General features: G+C 40.7%; 3 protein-coding genes across 3 annotated transcripts; all 3 read left to right on the plus strand.

The window, feature by feature from the left end:
- The first annotated feature begins 181 nt into the window (after positions 1-181).
- Positions 182-3,790, plus strand: LOC137899471 (5-hydroxytryptamine receptor 3A). Its single transcript, XM_068743508.1, has 9 exons — positions 182-236; positions 1,026-1,189; positions 1,472-1,516; positions 1,630-1,736; positions 1,892-2,061; positions 2,254-2,417; positions 2,506-2,716; positions 3,203-3,388; positions 3,501-3,790. Exons 1-9 carry the CDS (start codon positions 182-184, stop codon positions 3,788-3,790), a joined length of 1,392 nt encoding a protein of 463 aa, XP_068599609.1.
- A 2,657-nt stretch (positions 3,791-6,447) lies between these two features.
- On the plus strand, positions 6,448-9,268 carry LOC137899472 (5-hydroxytryptamine receptor 3A). Its single transcript, XM_068743509.1, has 8 exons — positions 6,448-6,618; positions 6,892-6,936; positions 7,075-7,184; positions 7,331-7,500; positions 7,604-7,764; positions 8,001-8,211; positions 8,669-8,959; positions 9,057-9,268. Exons 1-8 carry the CDS (start codon positions 6,517-6,519, stop codon positions 9,266-9,268), a joined length of 1,302 nt encoding a protein of 433 aa, XP_068599610.1. The 5' UTR covers positions 6,448-6,516.
- Positions 9,269-10,709: 1,441 nt separating this feature from the next.
- LOC137899473 (5-hydroxytryptamine receptor 3A-like) lies at positions 10,710-14,396 on the plus strand. The gene is made up of 8 exons (XM_068743510.1): positions 10,710-10,787; positions 10,868-10,912; positions 11,046-11,152; positions 11,728-11,897; positions 12,571-12,731; positions 13,196-13,406; positions 13,626-13,826; positions 14,051-14,396. Exons 1-8 carry the CDS (start codon positions 10,710-10,712, stop codon positions 14,374-14,376), a joined length of 1,299 nt encoding a protein of 432 aa, XP_068599611.1. The 3' UTR covers positions 14,377-14,396.
- The last annotated feature ends 1,237 nt before the right edge of the window (positions 14,397-15,633 follow it).

The following is a 15,633-nucleotide window of genomic DNA, read 5'->3' on the forward strand; positions in this document are numbered from 1 at the left end:
GACAACCAAAGCCACTGTGGTCGGTCCTCACGGTCTGAAAGGCACACACTCTGGTTCAACACATTAACCGGGATTTATCTTTATTTGAATGAAATTAAAAGTGTCTGATTGGAGAGGTTTCATATTTCCCACCTCATTTGCCAGCGGTTTGTTTGCATCACGCATGGGTGGCAGAGGCAGTATGTGCAGCTTGGGCATGAACGCTGCGTCCAATCATTCAACAGGTAGATTCCCAGGTAAGTGGCAGCTGTACTGTAGTGTGTGTTTAAGTTTAGATCCTGCATTCTATTTAGAAAACTATCCTAGAACTGATTAAAAGTCAATGTTCTTCTGAAATAACAAGGATTATCCCTCTGTAGGCGTGTGATGCTGACGTCTGTACAAAGGATTGAACTGTTGACATCGTGACATCGAAGAATATGAGTACGAAGGTAACACGTCTAAACAGGCATTAGGAAGCGTGTCAAAAATTAAATTAATATATTTATCATAACTCATTAATTCCTTTCACAAATGATAACCCTAAAATAATGAATACCTCCACGTAAGTGATTTTGTAATGATTTTGTTGCTTATCCTAACAGTTAAATGTTGTTTTGTTGCAGTGTATCCCTCCGTCTACTCTGTTCATGTTCCTCATTCTTATACCAGGTAAACATTTTGGTAAGAACAATACTCAGAATATAGGCATGAAGTCTTAGATCCAAATGCTTTTACAAAATAAAAAAAAAACATCAGTCACAATAAAAGTACAAAAATAATGTATATGGCATTATACAGCACATTGTCTGCTAGAAGATTTTAATTACCTCGGCCAAGGCGGTTATGTTTGTTAGCAGGATTACGGAAAAACTGCTAGATGCATATTGATGAAAACAAATATGAAGATGGGTCTTGGCCTAACTTAGATCCCATTTTTTTCAGACGGATGCCCATCTGAAAAAAAAAAAAACATAAATCCAGATTTTGATTTTCCTATTTACTTATAATGGAGGCTTTTTTCTCATTTTGAAACCCGGCATCAGCTCTGTGTGACGCCATGAAGGTGGCGTGCTCGGAGCCGAACCAGCCTGCCCTGCTGAAGGCTCTGACGCCGGTCTTTAACCTCAGCGCCATACGGCCCGTTATGAACTCGGCAACCCGCACCAATGTCAGCACGTTCTTCACCTTGTATGGGATACTAGGAGTGGTAGGTCCAGCTTTCTGTACACACGGATGAAACAGAATTCCTTGATTCATTTTATTTTGCTGTGCTCAATTCTTAATAATAATAATAATAATACATTTTATTTGGAGGCGCCTTTCTCGGCACTCAAGGACACTGTACAACACATATCAAGAATAACATATCTAAAATAAGAATGCAACAAAATAAAAAAATAAAAAAATTCTTTAATAATTTGTGTTAGCAGCTCGTTACACAACACTGTCGTCCTTCGTGTGCCTTAAAGTAGCTTTTCTTGTCTTCCAGGATGAAAAGTCTCAACTCTTGCTAACTTACCTTTGGCTGAATAATGTAAATATGGCAATAATCATGTATTCAATAAATGTATTTACTCATCCTAGTGAGGATTATACTTTTGGCCTTATGGTGTGTCTGATCACACTCACACATTTTTATTTCATTAGTGGTGGATGAATGAGTTTGTCAGTTGGGACCCAATCCAGTGCGGCACCGACAAGATCTCCCTCCCCAGGGATAAATTCTGGGTGCCAGATATTGTGATTAATGAAATGTGAGTATTGTGAACATTAAGAAATAAATTATGCTACAGTTCAGAGCCACTGCTAATAATGTTGCCTCTCTGAGACATAAATGAGAAACGCCATTCTAATATTTTGCAGACATTCTTGTAAAGTCCTTTCCTCGGTTTTCCTGATTGTCTTCCAGTGTCGATGAAAACACAGCCCCACCTGTCCCATACATGTACCTGTCCAGCAACGGGCTGGTGCAAGATGCAAAGCCAGTCAGAGTTGTCAGCTCCTGCAACCTCGATATCTACACCTTCCCCTTCGATATACAGAACTGCAGTTTGACTTTTAACTCCTACACTCATTCAAGTAAGGATTTTCACCTCGCCGCACTTTTGACACGCTGATTTGGACAAAAGCAAATCAATGACGGGCTGTCCTTTTATCAGTGTTTCTGCTGCGATAACATAATGAGCAATTTCATGCTCGCAGCACGGATTTAATGTTGTCTTCTTTTTTGTTTCGCCTTATGGAATAATTGCTCAATTATCATCCCCTCAGCACGAGAAGTAAAGTTGTTCCTGGGAGTGTCTGTGGAAAACATAACAAAGAATTCCAAGATGTCGCTAACTACCATGGGGGAGTGGGAGCTGCTCGATATCACCGTCAACAAATTCACCATAGAACTCGATTGGGGGGAACATGTTGACGAGCTTGCATTTCACGTGGGTCAAATTGGAACGTAGCCGCGAAGCGGCAATTTTTTTTTATTTCAAAAGCAGGAAAAAGTGAAAGAACTTTTTCTATCTACAGATCCGAGTGAGGCGCCGCGCCACCTTGTATGTGGTTAATCTCCTGATTCCCAGCTGCTTCCTCGTCACAGTGGACCTCTTCAGCTTCCTGCTACCCCCCCAGACTGTGGACCGATCCTCTTTTAAGATGACCCTCATCCTGGGCTATTCGGTCTTCCTGCTTATCATGAACGACCTGCTGCCTGTAACTGGGAACACAATACCTCTCCTCAGTCAGTTGCATTCGGTCTCACCAAATTAGGGGAGGGGACTGACATCTGAAATGAATCTAGAATAAATTTTGCCTGCTCTGTTGGTCCTCAATTTTGATTTCTTGAACCACAGCCACGTATTTGGGGGAAATTATGTTGAGATTTTAATATAATTGCTTCTGCAGAATGACCTTTAGTTGTGCATCAGCCACTTAGTTCATTCATTTTCTTGACGGTGAGACAATCTGTAACCATCTCGTCTTCAGACGCCGAAGTTGCATGTTTTTGGTGGTGGGAGGAAGCCACGGAACCCGGAAAGCATGCACATAGACACTGAGTAGAGCATGCAAACTCCACACAGAAAGGACCCGGGTGGAATTGAACCAAGGGCCTTCTTGCTGTGAAGCAACGCTGCAACCGACTTGGCTGCCCTGCATCAGCTGCATAAAAATAACATAAGCTATAAAACGCTTTCTGATGGATGGTGGCCTCTCTTCTTCCTCACAGATGTGTTCTTCTCTCTCTGCCTGGGTTTGATGGTGGTCAGTCTACTCGAGACCATCTTCATTACCAATCTGTTGACCAGCTCTTGTGACGTCTCTCCTGTCCCTCGCTGGGCCCGAGTGGTCGTTCTGCAAATTCTGGGCAACATTGTTTGCCTGCCTCCGAAGACTAAAGAGCCAATGGGTTCAGGTAAACAGCTCATGACAGACATCGTATTCAGTAATGAGTAGTAAACATTAAATACATTTATGAACTTTCTGGACTGGAGGCCTCAGACGGTTTTATTTTGTTATAAAAACAGACTTGAAACTCAGCACTGTGGCACCGGAGCAAGTAGCCGATGCGAGGCCTCCAAAAGAGGCAGAGCCAGGAGAGGAGAGCGACGCTCATCAGGCGCTGAGGAACATGATCGGGGATCTCCGTGCCATCCGAATCCAGGTGGAGCAGCAGCTGGGTGGGAGCCGGAGCTCAGAGGAGTGGGTGCAGCTGGCTTTCATCATAGACCGCCTGCTGTTCGGCCTCTACATGCTTTTCATATCCGTCAGCTTCATCACCATCATGGTTATCTGGGTGAACTCACACAGGCAGTAGAGAAGTGATGCTGTTAACATATTAGAATATGGCTATATATTTAGAATATTTCTTCTGTTGGTGTTCATAGTTCCATATTGGCATTTGATATAAACTAGACTGGTGTTTTAGCCTTTGTGTTTGTAAACGTAGACAGCTGTATGAAAAAAATAAAATACTTTAAAAAATGTGCTTGACCGGTCGCTTTGACCCGCCGTTCTTTCTTGTGAGGAAAGAGCTGACGAGTGAGGAAGGCCCTCCCTTCCTTCTGTTGACAGCGATTAGGCCAGCGGTTGCCGAAGAATGTGTTGTGGTAATAACAGGATGTGTTATCTGCGGTCCTGCCTCTGTTTCTATATCTCCCCCCTCCCCTCCGAGAGGCAGGACCAATGTAACTAGGGTCCTCTGATTCTAATAAAAGGCGAGGGGCATGGCTGAGGAAACCCGGAGATGAGCAGAGAACTTTCCTAGGTAGATTGTAACCGGGATCTCCTCTGTCCAGCTCCCCTCGCGAGTATCAAATAAATTAGTCTCTGTCTGTTCTTTCCATATGTATATAGGTTCTGTGCATTAACTTTGAACCTATCACAGGGCCACTGCCCCCTCTGGCTAACATCCATCAACGCCCAACGTAGTTAGAACAGGTGCTCCTATCTCAAAAACAACAAAAACAATTACATAAGACCTTCACCATTTGTGTAATCACATACAGAAAACTACTAACATGGGTCTTAAATAAAACACTCGCAAGCACAGCAGTGGAGAATGGAACATACAACTCCCACAGGTGGAGGTGTTAACCAATAAAATGGCTGAGTGGTTACCACAGGTGTGCAACAACAGGTCTTCATCCCATCGCCACCTTATGCAGAATTACAGTTGTAACACTTCAGGATAACATGAATTTATGTTTTATAGATTCAGTGAGTTGCTTTAATCGCCTGTTCTGTGTTTCACTGACTGAGTGAATTCATAAACATTATTCCCGACTCAGCTGCCAGAGACTGCTGCTTTTGGGTCCACGTCATTTCCTGTGCTGAACACTCGGGGATTGCCAATGAAGTGACTTATCAAGTTTAAGTATTTTTTGTCTCAGACAAACATTTTATGCAACATTCAAAATAGGGAAGACTCATTGCATTTACAGTACGCAGGCCTCAACTGTTAACAAAAATCATCTATATGAATGCAAATTAAACCCAGTTTGTCTTCCACTTGTATGTTGCTATGGAGAAAATAATCTGCTAAATAACTAGATGTAAATGTAAAACACACACATGATCCAAAAAAGTAACACACACGTATCACATTTTACATGACATCATTGTTTCCTGCTGCGTCTTGGTGCCGTCGTCTTTTATGGAACTTGCAACACTTCTGATGGAAACAGATCATTTTTTATTCTTGATCTTAAAGATAGTGTTATGGTGCCTTATAGTGTAGACATCACCTGAGGTAGGAGATGGATATGGTCTGTACAAATACATTCATCATGTTAGTTTTGGAGTCTCTTTTCTTGTCAATCTGCATGTTTCACAGTCAATATTGAACTTTCATTTCAATCTGTAAATGCCAGTGGCTTGAATTTCATGCCTCGCTCTTCAGTCATGTCCTACTTTAGTCATGCCTAAATTAATACACCTCCCAAGACAATCGACATGACACCACGGCTCGAGAATCAACACAGAATTACACTTACAAATTACGTCACCTTAATATAGGCTAGTCAAGCAACACTTCATTTCTGCTCACGTACACATGAAAGTATCCCGGATACTGTAAAAACTCAAAAATAAAAGGTGATTAGCCAGCAAAGTTTTAATAAGTTCACCAAAATTACACTATGTGAGTTTAAACCAGTTTGGTAAATGTTCTCTGTAATTCCCTCCAACTTCAAACCTGTGAAGAATCAGGACTGCAGATTTATCCTTATAAGACACTTCCAACAACACATATAAGGTGCTGCTGGACAACGTTCACCGTACACAGCACGTACCAACAGCAAGAGTAGCAAAGTACACAACTCTGAAGCGACAGATTCTAAACCCCACAGGTAGAAGGGTTGAAAAATAAGATGCGTGACTGGTTACCGAAGGTGTGAAACAACAAGTCCTGTGTGTGTGCGTGTATTTGTGCTGGTAGGAGCAGTCTTTGTTTTAACACGTAGATCTGTGATTGTGGGCGACATTTTCTCTGTTAGAATCATCCAGGATGAGTCTTTCCCAGCAGAGCATCACGATCATCTCTTGGTTTCTCCTGACATCAGGTAGCGACAACCGACCTTTATTCTAACATTTACACTTTGCAGTTTTGCATGTGTCTGTTTTGAAGGTTTAGCTCTGACCTGAAGTTGTAATTGGCAACAATAATTATTACAGTGGTTTAAATAATGATATTTTTTCTTTATTTAAGTGCATTTGATTCGACCCTTTGAGGTCATTTGAGTTGCTAAGTGATGTTAACTTTAAATAGTTGTGTTTTTTTTTTTCATATAATTTGTATTTTCAGAATTTAATTTAAGTCTGCAATAATGTTCTTTACAGCACCTTTGGAGTTAACAAATATTTAATCGTGTTTTTTTATTTTTTGCCTCTCAACTATTAATTTGCAAACCTGCCGATGCAAAGTATAGAATTCAATCAAAAAAATTTTTTAATGTATTTCACAAAATCATTCTCTTGTCAGTGTCTCGGTGTTCCAGCACACTGTCCTGTGAAGGAGGGCACAGCGGGCCGACCTATGAGTCCATGCAGGCGGTGTTTGACGTGAAGCCCTTCAGGCCAGCGGTAAACCTCAGTAATCCGACCATAGCCAACATCTCCTTTACCCTGTACGCCGTTCTTGGTGTGGTACGTTCACTTTGAGATCTAAGAGAAATATCAAGAACGAAATCCAGACTTAAAAACTCTTAACAGCTTATATCCATTGGCAGACGTTATAGCTGACAGGAGGAATATCAGATTGAAGATTGTTTGCTGTACAGAAACTATACATTATGTTCTTGTGTAACATAAAGAACATTATGTTTTTTATAAAAAATATATATATATATATATATATATAGACAAGTCTAACCTGGTGGCAAAATAACTCAACTTCACAGGAGGTTCATTTTGTTTCAGAATGAGAAAACCCAGATACTCACTACGTTCTTGTGGCTGCGACTGGTATGTAGTCTGGAAAGACATAAAACAAGGAAGACAGAGGCAAATGCACATTACTGTGGAAAATGTCCTGTCTGTAAAATGGCAAATAAACTGATATATTGATGCAGAGTTTAACGTAATTCCTGATTTATTTTCAAGTATTGGTTCCATGAATTCCTGGTTTGGGATCCCAGTGAGTGCGATGGCGTGACCAAAATCTCTCTTCCTGTGAAGCAACTCTGGTCTCCAGACATCATCGTGTACGAGTTGTGAGTTCAAGTTGTATTCCTCTTCACTGGATGCCTGAGGCTGTGTTTTAATGCTGTTGCCATTTGAGTAGAAGGTTGGAGGTAATTCTCATTTAGGAGTCGGCACATGTTTGCAAATACAGCTTTTCCAACCCCCCCCCCCCCAGTGTAGACGATGATGTTTCCCAAGCGTGCCCTTACGTCTACGTGAACCACACGGGTCACATCCGATGGGACCGGATGCTGCGTCTTGTCTCGTCCTGCAACCTGAAGATCTTCAGTTTCCCTTTCGACGTGCAGAACTGCACGTTTACATTCGGCTCCTACATGCACACCAGTGAGGAATGGCTTCTGATCTTTGACAAGCGCGCACGCTCATGCCTCGTTCACTCGGGTTTAGTTTCGATTGTACTGAAGAACTCTTTTTCTCTCTCTCACAGTAAAGGATGTGAGAGTCAGCCCAGCTCTGACATTTCAGGAGATGTCTAAAAATTCAAAGCGATACCTGGAAGCCAGTGGAGAATGGGAACTGGTGGACATACTGGGGGAGACCTCCATCCTCCAGTTTGGAATTGACGAGTGGGACATCATCACCTTCTGGGTGAGAGGAAACACTGGATTCCCTCCTTTGACTTCTGAAAACGGGGCAATTAAGTGGAGCAATTATATTATTATGTTGCATTTATGTGGTCGATAGAAAAAATAATCAAAAGGGAGGCAATTCAGATTTATCTTCTCATCTCTTCTCTTGCTATTTCACTGTTTTAACACAGAAATAAGAACAAGTAAATACACGTTGATAGTATTTACAGTAAAGGTGGTGTTGTTGTTGACTAGGTGGTCATCAAGCGGCGTCCCGTGCTGTACGTGGTCAACCTGCTGATCCCCAGCTCCTTCCTGATGCTCATCGACATCTTGTCCTTCTACCTGCCCCCCCACAGCGTCGACCGCGCCTCCTTCAAGATGACCCTTATCTTGGGATACACCGTCTTCCTACTCATCATGAATGACTTGCTGCCCAGCACAGCAAATGGCACGCCCATCATAGGTTAGCGATGTGGAGTTGGCATACGAGCGCCGGGATAGTTCCACCAATGAAACTAGAAAAGCGCTCAGAGAGCGCAGACCTCCCCCCCCAAGCAGCTCATTTCCCCCCTAATTGGATTTACACCGTCCACATGGTGATCTGGATCATCACCAAAAGGTTCTAAATTGTTTTTGGTGTCTTTATACAACCAACCATGAAAAGTAAAAATTAATTCCTGAAAATGTCATCAAGATCCGTTTGTAACAGACAAAAAAACCAACGCCAGCGATTACATAACCCCAGCAGAGGCAACAAAGATCCCTCAGTGAGATTTCTGCTCTGTTAAACATAGTTGGAGGGACATTTTTGACCTGAATAAAACAAAGTAGATAATACATGTACAATTTTTCAATTAAAAATGTGTCACATGGAACCTAAATCATTTGCATCGCCTGCTCTGTTCATCCACCTGCTCTAGGTATATACTTCTCTGTGTGTCTGGCGCTCATGGTCATCAGCCTACTCGAGACAGTCATCATTACCAACGTCGTCCACCACAGCTCCATGAGGTATCAGAAGGTTCCAAACTGGGTGAGGGTGGTTGTCCTGAAACACATCGCCAATCTCATCTGCTACCGATGGCCCAAGGACCTTCAGCCCCCCTCTAGGCCAGAAAAGGATACGCCTGGCAGCCCGGATAGTCGTTCAGGGCCACGGAGCATCCAACTAGACTGCCAGACAAATGTCCAGCACCCATCCACCATTGCAGGTAACAGTTTCAGCCAATAACAAATACTACTTCTGATCCAGTAAATATGGTTATACAGATGCATGTTAAATGAATCTGTTGATGTTCTCCTAAACAGCATCTCTGCCCGAACTGCAGCAGATCTGTCAGTACCTGGGCGACCTTCGCTCCCACCTTGTCTCACTGCAGGAGGAAAGCAAGCTGCAGGACCAGTGGTGCCACGTGGGATATGTCCTCGACTTCCTGCTCTTTCGCATTTATCTGTTGCTCATCTCCTGTTATGCCCTGGTCATCATCTCCATGTGGTGCGTCTGGATCACCCAGACCTAGATAGACATGAGTTAAATGTGAACCAGGGCTGGGATTCATTTTTGTTACTATTCACCCAGATAATAATTGGCATTTTATTCTTGTTATTCTACCTGGATTGATCTCAGGAGATCAAGGAAACAGAAAGAGCCAAAGCAATTTATTTTGAAAATGGAAACCGCTTTGCCGTGTAGGATGTGATATATATGAAAAAAAAAACTTAAAAAAAAGTCACATCATAGTTGAATTTTGTGAAATTTCTTCAATAAATATTTTCTCCTCACTTTTGTTTATTGGCCTCAATGATGTCCTGACACAGTAATTCAAAGGGGGCGGATGGGAAAAGTCTAATTTTATTCCTCAGAAGACACTAATTAATGAGGAATTAAATATCATCAGTAAAAGCACATAGAAAAAGAAGAAAATATTTAGAACTGATAGAAAGTGTTTGGCTTATAAAGCTGAAGAATCTGAGAATAATGCACATCAGCACCAAAAGAAATGTTATAGTGAATCTATAACATCAGCAGCTGTTCTGTGACTGGTCGGACTGGAGAGACGACCCTTGGTGCACACATTTATATTTCCCGTCAAGGTGAAATGAAATAACTTTTCATTTAGTAGCAATTTTTATTCAATTGTATTTTTTTATTTTTTTTTAACAATTTGTTGACAGCGGTTTAATCAATCATTTTGTCATTTCTCCCAGGGGACGATTGAGTGCATAATGATGTTTGCACCCACAATCATATGATGGGTGGAGCTCTGCAAGGAATAAACCATAGGTTGCTCCGGAGGTGGTTCAACACTTCATTCATGTGATACTCCAGCAGAATATCTCCTGCTGATTGAGAACAGCGTAGTTCCTTTTATTTTGAGGCACGTTTATGTGATTCATTTTTGACTGAGACTGGAAATGATGGCAAAATCCGCAAAGCTCATCTTCATCTGTTTCATGCTGTGTCATGGTAAGGCTAGAAGACATTTCTTTTATGTGCAAAACAGCAAAATGCTAAATCTAAAATAAAGCATTCTTTATTAACCAGTCTTTTATTATTTTTAAGTAACACTTTAACATCTTTTTCTTCTTCCTAAAGTTTACCTCAGCTGTCACTAACTCATGTTTGTTCTCTTTTGTTGGCCAATATTAGGTTAGTTTTCTTGCTGAACGTGTTTATGCAGCAGCAAAAGAAAATTGCCAAAGTCAGTGGGACATTTCAGATACTGAAAATAAAGCCTTTAATAATAATAATAATAATAATGTTAGGTCAGAGATTCGAATCATCGCCTTGGGATAATCTATAGGTAGGCCACAGATGTTGAATCATGGATATGTATTTATTGATTCTATCTTTTCTATCTCTCCTTTTGAATCTAAGGTTTTACTGCAGCTATAAACTGCACCAGCCCGACACCTAAATCCTTGAACAATGAACTTGAGAGGACTTTATTTACTGAAAAAATGGTGCGTCCTGTAAGAACCTTTGAAGAAGTGCTTAACATAAGCGTCGGTATCACCGTGGTGGGAATTATAAATGTGGTGAGTTTGCACAAACATTTAATTCAGATGTAATCGGTATTATTGGCTCTAATCAACTGTAGAATTCGTCTCATCCATAGGATGAAAAAGCCCAAACCCTGACAACGGTCATCTGGCAGGTTCTGGTGAGTTCTAAGGCAGTAAGGGAACTCAACATTAGTGCCACCGCCACACCCAAAAAATACATGTGATGTATCACTTTATATATGTGAAACAGCATTTTCCAAGTTCTCTCTTGCATTATTCTATTAAATGCAGCAGTGGAAAATAGCTGGACTGAGTTGGGATGAGACGGAATGTGGAACAACAAGAGTCTCCATCCTTCGGGAAAACCTTTGGGTTCCTGATATCCACATTACAGAGTTGTAAGTTACAAATACAATATTATATTACAATTATGCGTGTATATATATATATATATATAAACCGTATTGTCTAAATTTGAGGAGCAAATTCAAAACTGAAAAGCACAATCCAAAATGAATTGCACATTTGGAAAGGAATGGCTGAAGAGAGGTAATGCTCTCTGAACTTTATGCTCCTAAAATATTAAGAGTATAAATCTTAATGGAATGTGTAATACAAATTGAAGCAATGCAAATTGTTGCATCAATTGAGTAATTTAATATTGGTTTTATTTTTATATGTATCGTTAAATTTGTATTGTTAATTGTGGATGATTTATGTACGAAGGACTTTCAACGGAAACAAGACCGCAAGGGCTTTTTTGAAATGCTCCTCTTAGACAGGATGTTTGACTTTATTTGTACTGTAATACATGCTAATGTGTGACTGTACTTGTACTCTAACATTCTATCTAATAAATATATTCATCATCATCATCAACAATGAAAAGATAGAAATGTTTGAGACTTAGACAAAAACCTTAGCGGATTTCACAATAAATAATACCTGTGTTGATTTTTTTATTATTTTCCAGCACGGAGGAGGATAAATCTCCCATAACTCCATACGTCTACATAAACAGCACGGGCTTCGTGTATGACGACAAACTCGTCCGAGTGGCCAGCTCCTGCAGATTAATCATCTACACGTTTCCCTTCGATGTCCAGAACTGCTCGTTGACATTTGAGACGTATTTACACGACAGTAAGCCTGACTTTTCTTCCTCTCTTTTTTTACAGTAAATTTGCATTCGTTTTTAACGCATGCAAACTCTTGTAATTACTAATTACCTTACATTACTGGAAATAAATACACTGTTAATAATTGTCAAATGTCAAAGAAACAACCATTGGCCTTTGACACGCTGCGGTTCCTGAGGAATTTATGGGAAATAATAAATGATTATTAAAAGTAATTGAAAACAATGTCGGAAAATTTTGGAGCTTTGACAGGCAATAAAAATGGTAACTTATATTATTGATCACCGGAGGTTGCCTAATGTGTGCAGCTCTGCACACGCTGTGAAGGTTGTGACACAAGTGCTGATTTTCACATTTGAGTTTCCACCCTTTCCTTTTACACCTTCCAAAAATCCTCAGATATTTGTAGCTGAGTTCAAAGAAAATTCCCGTAAATGATGGCACAGCAATCATATTTCATTTTTTCCAGGTCGTGCTACATTTCCCAGTACGTGTTCAAGGTTACAGAAATATTCTTTACCTTATTTACATTAGACATATTTTTTTTTTCTCTTGATAATTTGGCACAAACATCAATTTAAAACTTTTAAATGCTTCCAATATGTGTGTATAGATTTTAAGCAAAAAACGTAAATGTATACATCTGATAACGCTGAACTTTTCAACGTTTATTCAAGCGGTGGACGTGACGGTGACTCAGAGCACCACAGCTGAAGAAGTTCTGGAGGAGTCCTTGAATGAGATTCGCACTGAAGGGGAGTGGGAGCTGGTCGGTGTCGACATAGTTCCAACACTCCTGATACTGGATGACAGGAATTACTCTCAGGTTATATACTACGTAAGCATAAACATTATTCTGTTCTGTCATTTATTAATTTGATTGCAATATCTGAAAGCGCATACAAATGATATACGTATACTGTACTCTATTATTATTATTATTATTATTATTATATACTCTTCTGTTGTATGTAAAAGGGAAAACCATATATATGCAATTAAGTACATAACTGATTATTGTTACAAATTATTATCACTTAATGTATGTAATATAGATATTCCCATATAAGAAAGAAAAAATAATTTAATAACTAAACGCAGAAGATTAAAAAGTGAAATAAATTATAACTCAGAATGTGATGATTTTTATAAGTAAAATGTGAAAAAGCCTTACATGCCACTCTGAAGTAAGGCAGATCCTTGCCCTAATTGGAATCCAGAAAAAAAAGAATCCTAACAATAAACTGAAATATCTTAATGTGCCTCTAGAATCTAGATGTTGTAAATGCGGTTCTTCCTTAGCTCACGCTGAGACGCAGGCCAAACCTCTACGTGGTGAACCTCCTGATTCCCAGCTGCTTCCTCGTCACAGTGGACCTCTCCAGCTTCCTGCTGCCCCCCCACAGTGTCGACCGCTCCGCCTTCAAGATGACCCTCATCCTGGGCTACACCGTTTTCCTGCTCATCATGAACGACCTGCTGCCCGCCACCGGGGAAACAACACCTCTTATCAGTGATACAGCCCTTAACAATTCTGGACAGTTGTCTTACATTGTAATGTGCATATTTCTATGCACATTTATGCAAACGTATGTATTTAAATGTTCATCATTTAGTACGACAGAGACAAGACGAGCTGCTTATATTCATATATAGATGGAGGTGGAAAAACCGCAGACACAGCACAAAATAAAGTAACAACTTCTGCCCGTTTTTGCGACGCTTCTTGCAGATGCCTTCTTCTCGCTCAGTCTGGCTCTGATGGTGGCCAGCTTGCTGGAGACAGTGCTCATCACCAATATCTATTTCAACTCTGACCAGTACAGCGTGCCTCCTCACTGGCTCAGCGTCCTCATGTTGAAGTATTTAGCCGTGTTGGTTTGCATACCTCCAAAGATAAAGAACAACAAAGTCACCATCTTCCTCAATCAAGGTAGATGTGCATTACTTTGTTGTTATCATGACTCTAACATCATTCTAGGAACTCGTTTGGGAACGTTCTAACAGCACTGGTGTTTGGTAGCAATTAATGCTTCCCTAATTCACTGTTTTCCAACAGCAGTAAACAGGTTTTTGCATATGTCTGATCTAATTAGCGAGTATTATTTATTATTTTAGAATTAAAACAAGCCGTTTCTCTATCTTTGTGTGAACCAGCGATGAATACCATCTCCTCAAGAGATCTGCAGAACATGTCTCGAGGTGGAGATGAAGACGCAGATGCAGATGCAGATGCAGATGCAGATGCAGATGCAGAGAAACCCTCTCCGGAACGAGTCCTGGAAGAACTGAAGAATGTGAGACAAACTCTGACGGCCATCCGCCTCCAGCTGGACAAGCGCTTCCAGGGGACCAAACGCTCGCAGGAATGGCAGGAGATAGGGATGGTCATTGATCGCATTCTGTTCGGCGTGTACATTATTTTCATCTCAGTGAGCTTCATTATCATCATTTCCATCTGGACCTGGGAAAGTTCCTATTGAGCATGATGTACCTTCGTGTTGCTGGCTGTGAACATGCATACCGTACATATAAAGGCTCACAAGGATTTGCATCGGATAAGTAACTTTTACTAAATGTCTCGGCTTCTTTTGACTGTCTGGCAGCCGTGGTCAGAAGGCAACAAATGATTGATCTTTGCTTATCCACCAGGTGGGAATGTTGAGTTTGTTTTTATGGCCTTAACAGAGATAAAAATGTATATTTATTTCCCCTGTAAGATTATGCCAAATGACATATTACTCTATTTATATAATACTATTACATCAAGAGACAGGAAGACACCTTCCATCGATTCATCTTTAACCATTTGGGAATTTAAATGATTGTTTTTTCCAAATACATATATATTAAAAAAAAACATCCAAAGTCTATCAAGTGACAAGGGAAACGATTAATAAAAAGAAATCCGTCTGCACCAGGAGCAAAATGCGATAGAAGGATGGGTGGATGGATCATTTAAACACTCGTCAGTTGCAGGCCAGACAAAAAAAAAAAAACAAGAGCCATCATCAACAGTCTGGCCAGTCTTTTATTATCAACATAACTTCAGAACAAAGAAAAAATAATTAATGATCAGTAACATTTATGAAAACAGTGCACTTTAAACTGCTGCACGCATCTTCGTTGAAGACAAACACTCTGCTGAGCTGTGGAGGTGTTTCACTCGTCCTTTGGTTCAGGACATACGAGCGGGAGAGTTCAATAACCGTTTAAAAGCAGCTTCGGCTCATCTCAGAAGCACTCAGGGCTTGGCCACAAATTCCACATTGTTTTTTTGCTTCAGGTCATGTCATGAGACTCACCTGTTCACCTCACTGGGAAGGTGAAAGCCCAACCTGCTATGTACTCTAGAGACTCATCTATCAACATGATGTTTGAACCCCAGGCGATGCTTGTTTGATTCCACCGGTGGGTCACATGGTGGTCTCCTTTGTGAATAATAAACATTTTCTCACTCCAGTCTTTAATTTGTCGTCTACAGAGACACCGGTTAGATATTTGAGATGAAAGTCCAGTTGCAAAAAATAAGGGTCTCCAAAGAGGAACCCTTGACCGGTGGCTTAAATTGCAAGGGAGTGCCGAGGATAAGAAAAAAAGACAGCTATTCAATGTCTTTTTCACTCAGTCGAGTAGATGATTCAAGTGTTTTGATGATGACTTCGCAATGAGAATAGTGAGGTGTGACCGTGAGGATTACCCGTCCTGACAAAGGAAACTAACCCCCCCCAGCAGCAGCA

This window comes from Brachionichthys hirsutus, chromosome 9 (genome assembly GCF_040956055.1).
Source record: "Brachionichthys hirsutus isolate HB-005 chromosome 9, CSIRO-AGI_Bhir_v1, whole genome shotgun sequence".
Lineage (NCBI taxonomy): Eukaryota > Metazoa > Chordata > Actinopteri > Lophiiformes > Brachionichthyidae > Brachionichthys > Brachionichthys hirsutus.

Excerpts from the sequence above, each read along its gene's own strand:
- LOC137899471 (XM_068743508.1), top strand. The coding sequence starts at position 182 with ATGTGCAGCTTGGGCATGAACGCTGCGTCCAATCATTCAACAGGTAGA. Across the intron at positions 1,517-1,629 it reads CTTACCTTTGGCTGAATAAT|TGGTGGATGAATGAGTTTGT; the intron begins GTAAATATGGCA and ends TTATTTCATTAG. Across the intron at positions 1,737-1,891 it reads GATATTGTGATTAATGAAAT|TGTCGATGAAAACACAGCCC; the intron begins GTGAGTATTGTG and ends ATTGTCTTCCAG.
- LOC137899473 (XM_068743510.1), top strand. The coding sequence starts at position 10,710 with ATGGTGCGTCCTGTAAGAACCTTTGAAGAAGTGCTTAACATAAGCGTC. Across the intron at positions 10,788-10,867 it reads TGGTGGGAATTATAAATGTG|GATGAAAAAGCCCAAACCCT; the intron begins GTGAGTTTGCAC and ends TCTCATCCATAG. Across the intron at positions 11,153-11,727 it reads GATATCCACATTACAGAGTT|CACGGAGGAGGATAAATCTC; the intron begins GTAAGTTACAAA and ends ATTATTTTCCAG.
- LOC137899472 (XM_068743509.1), top strand. The coding sequence starts at position 6,517 with ATGCAGGCGGTGTTTGACGTGAAGCCCTTCAGGCCAGCGGTAAACCTC. Across the intron at positions 6,619-6,891 it reads TGTACGCCGTTCTTGGTGTG|AATGAGAAAACCCAGATACT; the intron begins GTACGTTCACTT and ends ATTTTGTTTCAG. Across the intron at positions 8,960-9,056 it reads GCACCCATCCACCATTGCAG|CATCTCTGCCCGAACTGCAG; the intron begins GTAACAGTTTCA and ends TCTCCTAAACAG.